This window comes from Rhinopithecus bieti, unplaced genomic scaffold (assembly GCF_001698545.2).
Source record: "Rhinopithecus bieti isolate Rb0 unplaced genomic scaffold, ASM169854v2 scaffold_39998, whole genome shotgun sequence".
NCBI classification, from domain to species: Eukaryota; Metazoa; Chordata; class Mammalia; order Primates; family Cercopithecidae; genus Rhinopithecus; species Rhinopithecus bieti.
The window spans coordinates 910,660-926,432 of record NW_016816687.1 but is presented as its reverse complement, the minus strand read 5'-3'; the positions used below and the strand labels follow the sequence as shown (position 1 = coordinate 926,432).

General features: G+C 60.3%; 2 protein-coding genes across 3 annotated transcripts in view; one reads left to right on the top strand and one right to left on the bottom strand.

Annotated features, from left to right (window-relative positions):
* Positions 1-6: 6 nt before the first annotated feature.
* Positions 7-15,415, top strand: LRP3 (LDL receptor related protein 3). The gene is made up of 7 exons (XM_017855049.1): positions 7-22; positions 2,040-2,087; positions 9,373-9,511; positions 11,182-11,396; positions 11,790-12,906; positions 13,138-13,270; positions 13,534-15,415. The coding sequence occupies exons 3-7, from the start codon at positions 9,498-9,500 to the stop codon at positions 14,119-14,121; spliced, it is 2,067 nt and encodes a 688-aa protein (XP_017710538.1). The 5' UTR covers positions 7-22; positions 2,040-2,087; positions 9,373-9,497; the 3' UTR covers positions 14,122-15,415.
* The window catches only part of SLC7A10 (solute carrier family 7 member 10), a 17,182-nt gene continuing 16,620 nt past the window's right edge, over positions 15,212-15,773 (bottom strand). Inside the window, exon 11 of one of the 2 annotated variants that reach the window (XM_017855050.1) lies at positions 15,212-15,572. In XM_017855050.1, the coding sequence (XP_017710539.1) occupies positions 15,442-15,572 (131 nt within the window). In that variant the 3' untranslated portion in view covers positions 15,212-15,441. The remainder of the gene's footprint in view (positions 15,573-15,773) is intronic. The other variant, XM_017855051.1, reaches the window with a different exon arrangement.

The window sequence follows — 15,773 nt, the reverse complement described above, 5'->3', positions numbered from 1 at the left end:
CAGCTGGCCGTCGTCTGTTTGGGTGAGTGGGCCGCGCGGGCCGGGCAGGTCCAGGTCCCCCGTGTGGCAGCTCCGCCCCGCGCCCTGACCAACCCCCTTTCCGGCCGCGACATCCCGGGGCCCCGCACCGCGGTGGCTCCCGCGCGGAGGCCCAGAGAGCGGCCAGCACCGCTTGCCCGCCTGGCCCCGGGCCTGCGCGGGCGACTCTGGTGGCGCAGCCCCGGCTCGCGCCCCGCTCGGAGTAGTGCCCGGAGCCCGGGCTGAGCGCTGGCAGGCGGCCCTTCGTGCAGGCGGCAGCCTTCACCCGGCCCGCCCGCGCTGAGCCTGGAGTCGAGGGGGCCTCCGAGAGCTGGGGACAAAGGCCAGGCCGGCTGTCCCCTGAAGAAGCAGCTATTTCCGGCCTGGAGTTGGGGTGGGGGCGGGTGTGAGCCGCAGATGGGGACTCGGGGTGCGGGGCAGGGCTGGAGGAGGGTGCCAGTGTGGAGGCGGCTTCCAGGGGACTCCTGTTTTCCCTTTGTGTCTCTCAGCCCCTGGGCAGGCCTGTTCAGTTTAGGAGGGTGCTTGGGTCGGGCCAGGGACCGGTCCAGGCCAGGCATGGGGTGGGAGGGGCTCCCGCCCTGTCTGGGAGTTTTTTTGTCCAGCTTTCCAGCGCTCTGTGTGGGCGAGAGGAGAAGGAGTTAAATCCCCAACCCACATGGCTCCTTTATTTACTGTGATGAAGGAGGGAGGCCATTATAAGAACTGGGGGTTATTAGGGGACACCCTATGATGTCACCAGTGAGGGCTCTGTAACCTGACAGGTTTGCTGAAGCCACTGAAATGACAAAGTAATCACCCCCAGGCCTCAGGGAGCTCTGAGGCCCGGGCAGGCCCTGCCCCAGCTGTGTGAGCCTGGCTCAATGGGAATGTGCCACTGGGGAGCATGGAGGGTGTAACCTCAGCGCGCCCACCCCAACCTGGGTGCAGGGTCATGTGTGTTGGGCTCTGAGCTGCTGGGTGCTGGCATCCGTGGTGAGCAGGGCAGGGGGACAGGCGCTCCGTGCTCAGGAGCTTTGGCCTGGCTCTGTCCAGGTGTCCTGGGTGGGGGCAGCGGTTCCTGCTTCCCGGCCAGGCGGGATCTGACCCACATCCTGAACCCTGGGAAGTTGGGCTTGCCCCTCGGCTCTGGGCCCATAACCCCCCGCCCGGCCAGAAGCGCATGGCCGCGGGGCTGGAGGGCGCTGGGCGCCCGGGTGCAGCTGGCGGTCGTCTGTTCGCGTGAGTGGGCCGCGCGGGCCGGGCGGGTCCGGGTCTCCCGCGTGGCAGCTCCGCCCCACGCCCTGACCGACCCCCTCTCCGGCCACGGTATCCCGGGGTGAAAGAAGGTGAAAGTAAGGGCCAAACCCCATGGAGGTGGGCGCTTGAGGGGTGGCTGGGGAATTTTGCTTTCCTTCTGAAGGTCAGCGTGGCACGGGGGAAGAGGATGGTTCCGTCACTAGCTGCATGCCCTGTAAATGGGGATAAGCAGAACTGCCTTCCCTCCTGCCCCTGCTGCTGCTTCCCCCTTGGAGGGGGAAGCTGGTCAAAGTAGTAGGAGCAGGCCAGGCGCGGTGGCAGGTGCCTGTAATCCCAGCACTTTGGGAGACCAAGGCAGGAGAATCGCTTGAGGCCAGGAGTTTGAGACCAGCCTGAGCAACACAGTGATACCTCATCTCTACAAAAATAAAAAATAAAAAAATAACCAGGCATAGTGGTGCACACCTGTAGTTCCAGCTACTTGGGAGGCTCAGGTGGGAGGATTGCTTGAGCCCAGGAGTTTGAAGCTGCAGTGAGCTATGCACTTCAGCCTGGAAAACAGAGCAGGGAAGGCAGAGAGGTGGGGTTGAGGTGGGTAGGGGCCCTCTTGATGGGCAGTCTTGGGCTACGCTCTGGGCCTTGTCCTATAAGAGGAAGGGGACCAGCGGGCCAGCCTTGGGTTTACCTGTGGTGTCCCTCATGGGCTGCTGCTGGTCCCCAGCAGGCACCTGAGACCCCTGACCCTTTCTTTGTGTCTCCCACAGTGAACATCTTTCTCACCGGGAGGCTCAGCAGTGCGGTTCCTGCCTTAGGTAAGTAAGCACTTTCTCTCCTTCCTCCATTCCTCCGGGCCCTCTTGGGTGAGCGGGCCCTGAGGACAGGCCTTCAGGGTCCTGGCTCCACCCCGAGTTCCTGTGTGCATCTTTTCCACGTCACAAAGGAGCTGTTCGGCTTTGGGCAGGCTTCAACTTCTCTGAGCCTCAGTTTCCTCATCTGTAAAGTGGGTGAAATAACAAGGTCTACTGAAAACCTGGCTCCTAGTATTCCACGAGCCAGGGAGGCAAGCTCTTAGTGCAGTGCCTGGCACATGGTGACTTTATACCACTGGCAAGCTGCCGAGGGTCCCATGGAATTGACATCTTGTGCTTCACGCAGGCTGTGGGCTTCCTAGGATTTAATTTATAGGGGTATGACTGAGGGATGACATAGAGAGGCCCATGCCATGGAAAGAACGCTTTATTATTTTTCTTGAGAGGAGGGGACATGCCATGCCATGCAGGGCCACCTGGGAATTACTAGGTTTGGACAAGCAGGAGCAAGGGTGGAAGAAAGGTGTAAGTTAGAGCTGGCATCACAGCTTCATGGGAAAGAAGCGGCAGCCAGGCGCTGTGGCTCATGCCTGTAATCCCAGTACTTTGGGAGGTGGGCGGAGGTGGGCGGATTGAGTGAGTTTAGGAGCTCGAGACCAGCCTGGCTATCATGGCGAAACTCCACCTCTACTAAAAGGTAGCTATAATCCCATCTACTCGGGAGGCTGAAGCAGGAGAATCGCTTGAACCTGGGAGGTGGAGGTTGCAGTGAACTAGCTGAGATTGCACCACTGTACTCCAGCCTGGACAACAGAGCAAGACTCTGTCTCTAAAAAAAAGAAAAGGCAGGGCAGAGTAAACAGTTTAGGATTGGCTGGATTGAGTCATTCTGCTGGGCTTGGGCTATGGGGGTGCCCACTGGTTGCCTGGTAGCTGGTCTGGGGATGCTTCAGGGCAGGGAAGATACTGGCTTGGTGTGGGAGGTTAGGTAAGAAGGTGAGTAGAGGGCGTGGCCTTGCATCAGCTGCACGTGAAAAGTGAGTTTCAGGCAGCTGACTTGCAAGACAGAGGTAAACATTTTGGCCAAAAGTACATACAGAATCCGAGAGGACACAGTGAGCACGCTGCCCCCGCCTCTACCTGTTGGCATGGGTCTGTCCAGCCGCTGGCTGTCTTTAAACTCCAGCCTAGTCCCAAGCACAACAAAGGTCATCAAGAGCTAGAGGGGCGACCAAGCCCATCCATCCTTCACTACTGGAGGTAAGGGGCTGCTGGTTGGCAAGTGGATAAGCCCAGATCCCCCGGGGCCCTGAGTGCCACCTGGAGAGTCTGAGGGGGGCCTGAGGGAGCCTGTTCTATCATTAACAAGCCCCCATAGACCTCTGCATCTCTTGCTAATTCCGCCTATATACTGCCATTTCCAACAACCCCTAAAAAGGTATTAAAGTAAGCATAAGTATTTCCATAAAAATGTTAAGTCTGGTTGGGTGTGGTGGCTCACACCTGTAACCCCAGCACTTTGAGAGGCTAAGGCAAGAGAATGCTTGAGCCCTGGAGTTTGAGACCAGCCTGAGCAACGTAGTGAGGCTCCATCTCTACAAAAAAATCTGAAAATTAGCTGGGCACATTGGCATGTGCCTGTAGTCTTAGCTACTCGGGAGACTGAGGCAGGATGATTGCTTGAGCCCAGGAGTTTGAGATTGTAGTGGGCTATGACGGCTCCACTGTACTCCAGCTCGGGTGACAGAGCGAGACCCTGTCTGTAGAACAAAAACCAAAACCTGAGGTCAAGGTGCAGCCAGGGAGAACAACGGGGGCCTCTGACTTGTTCCTTGCCTGCTGTTCTGCTCGGTGGGGCAGGAGGTGCCTGGGTTTCTAGTTCTGTGCAGGACCCGGCTTGCTGGAGAAAGGACCTGGAGCTGTCAGGCAGCGGGACCCCTGCTGCTGGCTGTGGTTGAGGAGGAGGCCCAGGGTGCACAGAAGCTGTGCTCACTGGCTCCTCTGGCAGGCTCGGGCCTCTTTCCCTCTCTCTGTCCTGAGCTGTGCTCTCGGGAGCCCAGCCGCCTCTGCTGCTTCGGGCTGGCCGAGGGCCAGGCCTTGCTCAGCGCTGACCTAGCCCCAGCCCTGTCTGCTGTCCTGGTCCCCACAACTGATGGTGGCCCAGTCTCCCATCCCAATTTCCAGGAAAAGGCTCACTGGCCCGGCCTGGGTCAGATGTCCGTGGCCATGGTAGAGAGTCAGGGGAAGGGGGAATGAGGGTGTCACAGCTTATGAATGTGAGCCCCAGGGCACCCTCCTGCTGGTGGGTGTGTCACCCCAAATGCGCATATACCCCACGTTTAGAAAAGTGCTTCCCTGAGGACTAGGGCCACTCATGGAGCTTGGGCGAGGAGGACACTGTCCAGGTCCTTAGCTGTCAAGATCTCAGGTCCCAACAGGGTCCTCGTTGCAGCCCCTGGTGCCCTCTGTGATGGAAGCTGCACACCCAGTGCAGAAGGCCATGGGTGGCGGTCTGGGATCCTAGCTGTCCTAGAGTCCACTTCTGACACCTCCAGTGTTACTGACCAGCTGCAGATGGCCCAAGGTACCCCCCTCCCAGCACGGCTCCATGACTCTGCATTTCCACGGCTTTCCCTGGGATTCCTGCTGCATGGGACCCTGGATTGGGAACCATTCCCCGAGCCCCTTCTCCACCCTCACTAGGCTCAGGTGCTCCAGAGGGTCTGGCAGGGCTGTCTGGGGACCTCACAGGTTTTTTACCCCCCAGCAAACCCCATCCTAAGCCTAGGTATGTAAGGCTCTGACTGGTCAGAACACCTCTTGCATCCCCCCGGCCTCTGGGCTCAGCCCTGAAGCTACCATGGCCCCAGCAGAGAGATCCTGGGCAGGGGCTTCATGCAGTTTGCAGGCAACTGGCAGCTTCCCCGGCACGTCTGGGATGGGACTCCCAGCTCCCCGTCCTCGGGTTACACCAGGCAGGTTGGCGGGAGTATTGATCAACTTTGGAAATCGGATCTGCAAATTGTACTTCTTCAGGCCTTGCAGTGTCCTCTCAGGAATATTTGATGACTCTTTGGACCAGGAAAGGACACTGGCCTAAAAGTGTCTGGTCATTCCTTCCCTACTTGTGTGGGCCACCATGGCTCCCAGGGCCCAGGCCATCTTCTGCCTGAGAGAAGGCAGGTCACCTCCAGCTGAAGCTCAGACAGACCTCTCGACTGCCCCCAACACCCCTGAACCCCTCCCTCTTCCCCATTATCCCGCAAATCATGCAGTCCTCCCATCTGCCCTCACTGCCTGCCCACTGCTACACAGCCCATCATGAACCTCACCTCCACGGGGCATTCCTGGAGACCCCCCTCCTCACTGGCAGCCCCTGACCCCAGTCCCCTACCACATGCACATCTGCCTCAGGTCAAGCAGGGTCCTTGCCTAGGCTGGGCATGGTGGGGCACACCTGTAGTGTGAGCACTTTGGGGGGCTGAGGTAGGAGGATCACTTGAGCCTGGAATTTGAGCTGCAGTGAGCTGTGATCACACCACTGCACTGCAGCCTGGAGACAGAGCTAGACCTTGTCTCAGAAGAAAAAAAAAAAAAGAGTCCCTGCCTAGAACTTGCAGCTCCCTGCACAGAGCCCAGCCTCCCTCTGGCCCCGCATCCCCTCTGCATGAGGCTGGGCTGCTGCTGCACCCACCGTGATCTCTGCCAACCCACTTTGGAGAAGAGCACACAGTTTAACCAAGTTGCCCTGATGTGGAAATTTCCGGGGAGCCCCCAGGAGTGAGGCTGTTTGGAGGCACCCATTGTCAGGGCTTTGCCGAGAGGCAGAGCGACTGGCAGTTGTCCCTTCCTCTGCTCCTGATATGGCTGGTGGCCTCCCAAGCCCTGATGAAGGGGCCAGACATAGGTCTACGAGGGAGAAGGGTTCTGGCCTAGGTGAGTGGGAAGAGAGAAAGGTGGCAGGTGACCCCTGGCTTTTCCTAGAAAGTATGGGTGAGACACCTGGCCCCCAAGGGCCCCGAGGAAAGGGGCAGGTCTATGTCTATCCCCTAGGGAAGGCCTCCAGGGCTGGGTAGGAATGGACAGTGCCTTGTCCTGCCCCTATGGAGGACAGGGCACCTCATAGGGTTTTACCCCTCAGCAAAAAGGTGAACATGGGAGGTTCCCAGCCGTGCTGACTCAGAGGCTGACACTTCGGCTTAGCATGTGCTTTAGAGATGCAATGTGGGGGACGTTACCACCCCAGCCTCACTGGGCCTTCACTTTTTTTTTTTTTTTTTTTGAGACGGGGGCCCCCCCTTTCCCCCCGGCTGGGAGGCGGGGGCCGGGTCCCGGGTCCCTGCAACACCCCCCCCCCCGGGTTTCCCCCCTTCCCCTGCCCCAGCCCCCCGGGCCGCTGGGACCTCAGGCGCCCACCACCCCGCCTGGCTAGTTTTTTTTTTTTTTTTGTATTTTTTAGTAGAGACAGGGTTTCACCGTGTTAGCCAGTATGGTCTCGATCTCCTGACCTCGTGATCCGCCCGTCTCGGACTCCCAAAGTGCTGGGATTACAGGCTTGAACCACCGCGCCCGGCCTGGCCTTCACTTTTGTGGAACCTCCTTTTCGGACCCCTTCAGCAGGAAAGATCTCTTCTTTTGGATTTCCTTCTTCTTTTTTTTTTTTTTTTTGGAGAAAAAGTCTTGCTCTGTCACCTAGGCTGGAGTGCAGTGGTATGATCATGGTTCACCACAATCTCCACCTCCTGGATTCAAGCGATTCTCCTGCCTCAGCCTTCCGAGTAGCTGTGGATCACAGACACCCACTACCACACCTGGCTGATTTTTGTACTTTTAGTAGAGACGGGGTTTTCCCATGTTGGTCAGGCTGATCTCAAACTCCTGACCTCAAATGATCCCCCCGCCTCGGACTCCGAAAGTGCTGAGATGACAGGCGTGAGCCACTGCACCGGCTTCTTTTGGATTTCTTAACCCTACACCTCCCAAGGAATCCCAGTTCAGACCTCAGGGCTCTGTGAGGTCCTCATGGCCAGTGGCCTCACGCAGCAGAGGGAACCAGGCTGGGGCTGGGGCCACTTTGCATGTTTGGGTGGCTGCACCCCAAGACCCCTCTCTGATAGTTTATCTCCTGCCCTCGGGCTGGGAGCAGGGTGTACAGCGCCCTATTTCTGGGGCAGGATCGGAGGCTGGTTGTGGGGGCTGCCTCCCAGGGCCATGTGTGAGTTCCAGGTGGAGAGGTGCTGACTTGCACCTCACTGACCCAAGACTGTCAGGGGTCTGAGGGTGACGCAGGTGGTGGCTGGCCTTGCTTTAGGACCAAGAGTTCTGTTCTTATCCTTGATGTTCTCACAAGCTGTTCATGGGGGTTACCGACTCCCTAGTAGTCACTGTCCTGGATCACCTGGGCCTTCATGGTCCCAGTAGGCCCCTGGGGGAAGGGGCTTCAGCTCTCAGCTTATGGCTCCAGCTGCCCAGCAGGTCCTCAGATGGACCCGTCCACTTAGGGGCCCACATCTATGGAGCACCTGCTGTGCGTCAGGCACTGTGCAGAGTCCCGGGACACGGCACAGCCCTGCCTGCCTATGTGATGTTCATCCGGTCAGTCCCAACAACAAAAGGGAAATGCTCTGTGGCCCAGGCTGGGAGGAGGGGTGGAGGGCTGGAGCTCTGCGGGAGGCAGCCTGGAGGGTTTCCCTGGGAAGGGACCATGGAGCAGGGGGTGGAAGCTGAGGAGTCTGTGAATGGGATAAGAAGGTGGGGATAGCACCCACCAGGGACCACCAGGGCCTCCAGAGCAAGGTTCCCTCCAATGTGAGAGATCGGAGAGGTCCGGGGGGCTAGGGGTTATGGGAGGGATGAGGCAGAGTGTGGGGCAGGGAGGGGCTGGGGCTGCTGCAGTGAATTGTGGTTTTGTCCTAAGAGCATGGGAGGCAGCCAGAGGGCTCTCCTGCCTGTCCTGCAGCTGGGTCCCAGGGAGTCTTGCTGAGAACCAGAGAGAATTCGGCTTGCAAGGTCACGGTGCCAGGGGCCAGCCATGGGAGAGCGAGGAGAGAGTGTCACTGGGCTCGGGAAAAGCGTCGTCCCTCGCCTCTCCGAGCCTCAGTTTCTCCATCTGTAAAATGGGCCCTGCCTTCATCTCAGGCTGTTGTGAGAATCAGATGGACCAGGGCAGGGAAGGGTCAGGGGGCTGTGGGGTTGGGAGTGCGGTCAATTGCTGGGACCAGCCTCCCGGTCCTGGGAGGGCCAGGGCACAGCAGGGCAGGGCAGGCTCACCGTGCTGCCCTGGATGGTTTAGAAGCAGACAGCATGGAGAATGGATGGATTAAAGTGAGGCCCGTGGAGCTGGGCATGGAGGGCTCCTCATTTGAGCTGGCGGGCATGATGCTCTTTGCTCAACCTGAGCGGTATACAGTTGGCACTCCACAAATGCATGTTGGCTCAGTGCTGCAGTGAGAAGCTGAGGTCCCCAGAGGACTACAGTGATTCCTGACTCTGCCCTCCCTAGCTGTGTGGCCCCAGGCAAGTTGCTGACCCTCTCTGAGCCTGTTTCCTCACCTGGTTCCTAAATCTACCTTTGGTGGCTTCTCACTTGTACTCAGGATAAAACCCAAATTCTGCTCAGGGTGTCATCAGACCTAGGTGGCGTTTCCAGCCACAGCTGGACTTTGCCACCTCTCTTCAGCCCAGTTGTAGGATATTCATTCTACCCAGGGGATCTGCGTAAAGTCCATCTGCTCCCATCCCCAGCCTGTGAGTTCCATAGAGCAGGCCTTATTCCCTCCTTACTCAGCCTTACTCAGCCTTACTGAGCCTTACTCAGCGTGCTTACCATGCATGCTTGGCACATAGTAGGTGAGTGAGCAAAGCCCCAGGGAAGGCAGGCAGGGGGCTGTCGCAGGATGGGCTATGCCGGCCGGGCAGGCCTAGGGGTGTGGAATTTTCCACTGAGCCGAGGCCACGAGGCTACACCTTGGAGGTGCTGGCTGCCAGGAGGGGTTGTTGGTGGGTTTCCTCCCATTTCTGCCAGAGATGCGGGGGACAGGACCTAGGCTCTAGCCCACTGCATAGGGTTGGGGGCTATAGCTGCCCCAAGTCTAGGGGGCCCTACTTGGCCTCCCGTACACACCACCGCCACGAAGTGACAAGTTGTGGCCTTGCCCTTGGCCATGGCCACCCTTGGCTGGGCTAGATCCCCCCATGGGGGAGGGCTGTGCTGAAGCCCCTAACCCCGGCTGCAACCCACTTCCCAACCAAAGATGGGCCGGCCTTTCTCGGCCTCGTCTCCCGACAGCGGCCTGCAGCGGGAAGCTGGAGCAGCACACGGAGCGGCGTGGGGTCATCTACAGCCCGGCCTGGCCCCTCAACTACCCGCCAGGCACCAACTGCAGCTGGTACATCCAGGGTGACCGTGGTGACATGATTACCATCAGGTAGGGGCACCTGGGGGGTGTCAGAAGGAATCGACGTGGGCCCACATGCGTGGGATGAGTGAGAATGTGTGTGTGTGAGAGCAGGTGTGGAAGGCACACGCCTGAGGGTGTACGTGTGTGTGAGCAGGTGTGAGATCACATGCATGTGTGTGAGCATATGTGTGAGGTGTGTGTGAGCGCTCATGTGTGAGCAGGTGTGAACAGGTGTGTGGGTGTTTGCATGTGTGTGAGCATTTATGAGTAGGTGTGTGTGCATGCAGATGTGTGCATGTGTGAGACAGGCGTGTGTAGGTATTTGTGGTATGTGGCACGTGCATGCATGTGAGCACATGTACGTAGGTGTGTGTGCATATGTGAGTGCATGTCTGTGCATGTATGTGAACACACGTGTGCTTGTGTACGTGGACAAGCACATGTCGGGGAGACATAAAGGACACATGTGAGAGAGTGCATGTGTGAGCACATGTATGTGCACGAGCCATGCCTGCACAGGTGCAGAGAGCATGTATGTGTGCATGCATGTAAGATAATGGGTGTAACCATGCGTGAGCCGTAAGCATGCATGTGTACATGTGAAAGCATGCACACAAATGTGTCCAGTGCCCTGGGTCTCCACGGGCCTCTGTGGCGAGGTACCCAAGCTGGACCTTTTCCTGGTTTGAGCCTCGTTCATAGGGTATGGGGGGTTCTCAGTCACTCAGCCCTGCCAGGAAGGCAGGGCCAGCACACATGCCACTGGGAACACAGCCTGGGACTGGTGGGCATGGTCTGATGTCTCTGAGGTGGCAGAGATGTCCTCTCTGTCCTGCAGGGGTGGCTGGGGGCCAGGCTGGCACTGAGCCCAGAGCATGGTTTCCACAGGGGGCCTTGGGGAGGGGAGTGAATCAGGCAAAGCCCGGGTGCTCGAGCTGCAGGGACATGCAGAGGGAAAGGGGGCCAGGCAGTGAGCGGTGGTCCTGGCCAGGAGTGGTCATGGGGACATTTGGCTGGGGAGTCACTATAGGTTCCATCTGCCATAGTTTTCCTAAATGCCAGAGCCCAAAAGGCACAACCCCTGACTTACTCCATAGCTGCAATGCATGAGGATGTGATGGGCATGGGCAGGGTCTGTCCTATGCTCTGTGCCTCAGTTTCCCCAAGGGCCAGGTGGTTCAGGGCCAGTGTATCTGGAGATGACAAGCTGTCAACCTACTGCAGCCTCGGCCAGCCTCATGGGCACAGTCTCATCCTCACTGCCCATGCCTGGGACTTTGTGCTGGGCCCATCCTAGTGGTCCCAAGATGGAGGCGTCTGGGCCCTTGGGCCTCTGCCCTTTTGGGGAGGGTGTTGGGACGGAGGCTCTTGACTTCCTGCTGCACTTCGGCTTCAGGCTGGGGGTGCCGTGTGCACTGATGGAGGGAAGCGTAGCTGCAGCAGAGCTGGAAATGACCTGTATGGATATCACAATTCTTCATGGAGCCTCCTGTGCACACCTGGATGGGGACAGTGTGGGGACAGAGTGGCTGGGAGTGGAGGAACCAGGCAATCTGGAACACGAGGAGCGGGGGCAGCTGGCCGGGACGGGGCTGGCTGTCCTGGCCGTGGCTCCAGCCTGACTACTCTGTGCTGGTCCTCGGCCATGGAGGTCCTGCCTATGGCCTCATGTCTGGGTCCTCTCCGCCTCCCTGCAGCTTCCGCAACTTTGACGTGGAGGAGTCCCACCAGTGCTCCCTGGACTGGCTCCTGCTGGGCCCAGCGGCCCCGCCCCGCCAGGAGGCCTTCCGCCTCTGTGGCTCTGCCATCCCGCCTGCCTTCATCTCTGCCCGAGACCACGTCTGGATTTTCTTCCACTCAGACGCCTCCAGCTCCGGCCAGGCCCAGGGCTTCCGTCTGTCTTACATCCGAGGTGATAGTGGGCGCAGGGCAGGCAGGACACCACAGAGCACACCGTGCGTGCCAAAAGGCTCCTGGCCCACAGGGGCAGCACCCTCCACAGGGCTCCGGCTCCCTGCAGGATGTCCCCTGGCCACCCTGTCAATCTCAGGACAGTGGCAGGACTGGGCATGTGGATGCCTCAGACCTCTCAAGGTCACTGGCCCTACTTCCCAGTCTTGGCTAGTTGTGGGAACTCACCCCTAACCCCAGACTCAGGTCAGGGACTGAGCCCACCCTGGTGTTGGAGGGGTCTCTGCTTCCACGGTGATGGGGAACCACCTGCCCACTTTTGGCCCCAGGCCCCCTGGCCAAAGGGAGGCTCTTCTGTCTCCTGACTGTCCCCTGCTACCTCTCCACCCCACAGGGAAGCTGGGCCAGGCATCTTGCCAGGCAGATGAGTTCCGCTGTGACAATGGCAAGTGCCTGCCCGGCCCGTGGCAGTGCAACGCAGTGGATGAGTGTGGAGACGGCTCTGATGAGGGCAACTGCTCGGCGCCGGCCTCGGAGCCTCCAGGCAGCCTGTGTCCCGGGGGGACCTTTCCGTGCAGCGGGGCGCGCTCCACGCGCTGCCTGCCTGTGGAGAGGCGCTGTGACGGCTTGCAGGACTGCGGCGATGGCTCGGATGAGGCGGGCTGCCCCGACCTGGCGTGTGGCAGGCGGCTGGGCAGCTTCTACGGCTCCTTTGCCTCCCCAGACCTGTTCGGCGCGGCCCGTGGGCCCTCGGACCTTCACTGCACATGGCTGGTGGACACGCAGGACTCGCGGCGGGTGCTGCTGCAGCTGGAACTGCGGCTGGGCTACGACGACTACGTGCAGGTATACGAGGGCCTGGGTGAGCGCGGGGACCGCTTGCTGCAGACGCTGTCCTACCGCAGCAACCACCGGCCCGTGAGCCTGGAGGCCGCCCAGGGCCGCCTCACCGTGGCGTACCATGCGCGTGCCCGCAGCGCCGGCCATGGCTTCAACGCCACCTATCAGGTGAAGGGCTATTGCCTTCCCTGGGAGCAGCCGTGTGGGAGCAGCAGTGACAGTGATGGGGGCAGCGCGGGCGACCAGGGCTGCTTCTCGGAACCACAGCGCTGTGACGGCTGGTGGCATTGTGCCAGCGGCCGAGACGAGCAGGGTTGCCCTGCCTGCCCGCCGGATCAGTACCCCTGCGAGGGTGGCAGTGGTCTGTGCTACACGCCTGCCGACCGCTGCAACAACCAGAAAAGCTGCCCCGACGGGGCGGACGAGAAGAACTGCTTCTCCTGCCAGCCTGGCACCTTCCACTGCGGTACCAACCTGTGCATCTTTGAGACGTGGCGCTGTGACGGCCAGGAAGACTGCCAGGACGGCAGCGATGAGCACGGTTGCCTGGCCGCCGTGCCCCGCAAGGTCATCACCGCGGCGCTCATCGGCAGCCTGGTGTGCGGCCTGTTGCTGGTCATCGCACTGGGCTGCGCCTTCAAGCTCTACTCATTGCGCACGCAGGAGTACAGGTGGGCGCTGTGCCCACAGCCAGGGGACCGGGTTTCTTCATCACCCAGGCTTGCTGTCCCCGCAGCTGTGGGTTTGCAGATGGGGGCCTGGACCAGCTACGTGGAGGCTGCCCTGTGCACCCTGGGGTCCCTACATCTTGGGATGTCTGGGTGGAGGGTGGACCCAGAATCCTGTTGCTGCTGCAGGTCCGGGGCAGCCCAGCCATGTCACCCTCTGCCCACCACTTCCAGGGCCTTCGAGACCCAGATGACGCGCCTGGAGGCTGAGTTCGTGCGGCGGGAGGCACCTCCATCCTACGGTCAGCTCATCGCGCAGGGCCTCATTCCACCCGTGGAGGACTTTCCTGTCTACAGTGCCTCCCAGGTGAGCCCCTGGAGGGCGCGAGGCCCCTCTGGGGCCAGGTGGGACAGTGTGCGGAGGAGGCTGGTCCAGCAGTCACAGGAGTGGAAGGCAAGGCCTAGGCAGGGTGACCTGGGGGCCCATGGCCAGGTGGGGGGGTGGACAAGGGGGTCTCTTGGGTCTCAGGTCCCTTGGGGGTGTGCTGACTCCTGCCCCTGAACAGCCTGGTCGCCCCCTCAGCCGCATCCCCCTGCCCCCACCCTGCCCCACCCCACCCCACCCCACAGGCCTCTGTGCTGCAGAATCTTCGCACAGCCATGCGGAGACAGATGCGTCGGCACGCTTCCCGCCGGGGGCCCTCCCGCCGCCGCCTCGGCCGCCTCTGGAACCGGCTCTTTCACCGGCCGCGGGTGCCCCGAGGCCAGATCCCACTGCTGACCGCAGCACGCCCCTCACAGACCGTGCTGGGTGATGGGTTCCTCCAGCCTGCTCCAGGGGCTGCCCCCGACCCCCCAGTACTGCACACGGACACAGGCAGCCCCAGGGTGGCCGGAGATGGGCCCCCCAGTGCCCCAGGCCATGCACCGGAGGTGGGACCTTCAGGGCCACCCTTGCCCTCAGGCCTGCGAGACCCAGAGTGCAGGCCTGTGGACAAGGACAGAAAGGTCTGCAGGGAGCCACTGGCAGACGGTCCAGCTCCTGCGGATGCACCTCGGGAGCCCTGCTCAGTCCAGGACCCGCACCCCCAGGCCTCCACTGCCAGCAGCACCCTGGGCCCCCACTCGCCAGAGCCACTGGGAGTCTGCAGGAGCCCCCCGCCCCCTTGCTCCCCAATGCTGGAGGCCAGCGATGATGAGGCCCTGTTGGTCTGTTGACCGCCGGGTTCGCTGGTGACCGCCACAGCCCCGCTTTGTAACCAGGGAATACACAGTCATTTCTACCCTGCCTCTGCGTCCTTTCTTATGGAGAGGCCCTCCGGGGACCCCAGCGGAGGGGCTGGGCCCTCAGCCAGCTGGCTGCACTGGTGGGCATGGTGGGCGGGAGCTCTGGGACTGAACAGTGGGGGAGAAGGGTGAAGCGGTGAGCCCGTCTGCAGGATCCCAGCGTCCACAAGCACCCTGGGGTCTCACTTCTCTCCCCCCACTTCATTCTGGGAACCCATTTCCAAAGAAGCAGAGGACCAGAGCTTTTTTGCTTCATCTGCCCTGCAGTGGCACCAGCTGCCCACAGAGCTGGAAGTTGTCATGAGGATGGGGCTGGGCCATGGGGACGCTGGGTCTCATCCGTGGTGACTGTTCTGCCCATGCCTTACCCTCTTCCTGTCTAGCAAGGCCCCTGGAGGACCTGGGTTGGGCAGCTCCTGCCAAGCCCTCAGGCCCCTGACCAGGCAGGTGCCCTTTGCCTTCCTTGAGGGTCCAATCTCCTGGGCACTGTGGCAGGGCTGGGGTGTATACCTGGCATACAGGAAGCCCCTTGAGTTCCCTGCAGGCCTCAAAGCCCCCAGGACATGCTGCTGTGTGCTTTCTGGGGACAGAGAAGCTGAGACACCAACAGCAGTGGCCACATCTGTTCCATCCTAGCTCAGGGCCTCAGTTTCCCCACCTGTAAGCCAGGGTGAGACTGTGGGCTCTGAAGTCCTGACCTTCACTCTGCGCTGGTTTATGAGAAGAAAGACGATCCCAGCTAGGAGCCCCTGAACTCTCCTGGGTGGCCAAGCTCAGACTGGCATTGAGGGGCCTGGGGGAGGGGTGGACTGAGCTGCTCCCCTCCATGTCCCTTTAGGGCAGGGGGACTCTGGGTGCCATGGTAGGGAGTGCCTGTGTCAAGCAGCAAAGCCCCCTAATGTCGAGAGTCTCCTCCAGGGCCTGTCATGGCGTCTTCCTGGCCAGCAACATGTGTGCACCCACCGAGGTACGCCCCGACCACTCCAATCTGTGCCCATCATGGACTCCCCATAGCACGAGCGAAAAGCCAGCCCTGTTTATTTATAGGCTTTTTCAGGAAAAGCTGGCAGGGCAGCGCTAAGACAGGAAACCCAGTCCACATTTCAGGGTTTCCTTAAAACAGGCTTCTAAAAGTCATCTCTCTCTCTTTTTTTTTTTCCAGAAAAAAACAAAACAAAACTTTTTTGCCAAAACGCCTCCTCAATAAACAACATGTAAACAGAAACAGCTGCTTCAGTCTGTACAAACATCTCATTGTGGCTTCAAGGGCTTGTCTGTGGCAGCCAGCAGAGAGGGTGGGCAGGGGCTCTTCTCCTCTTCTTCAGGGGCATCCTGGGGGTAGACCACGAAACACAGCTCCTGGCCCCAGCGTGTCATGGACTCTGAGGACAGACAGATGGACCTTGGGGCCTGGCCTCTCGGGATAGGGGTGACCCCCAGCTCCAGACACCTCCCCTTGGGCAGGGGTCTTCAGGGAGCTGCTCTGTCGGTACACATGGTTCTGGAAACTTTGGGTACATCTTGGGAAGAGACATGTGGCGGTGGCTGGGCCCTGTGTTCCCACCTCAGCTGCCAGGGCACCC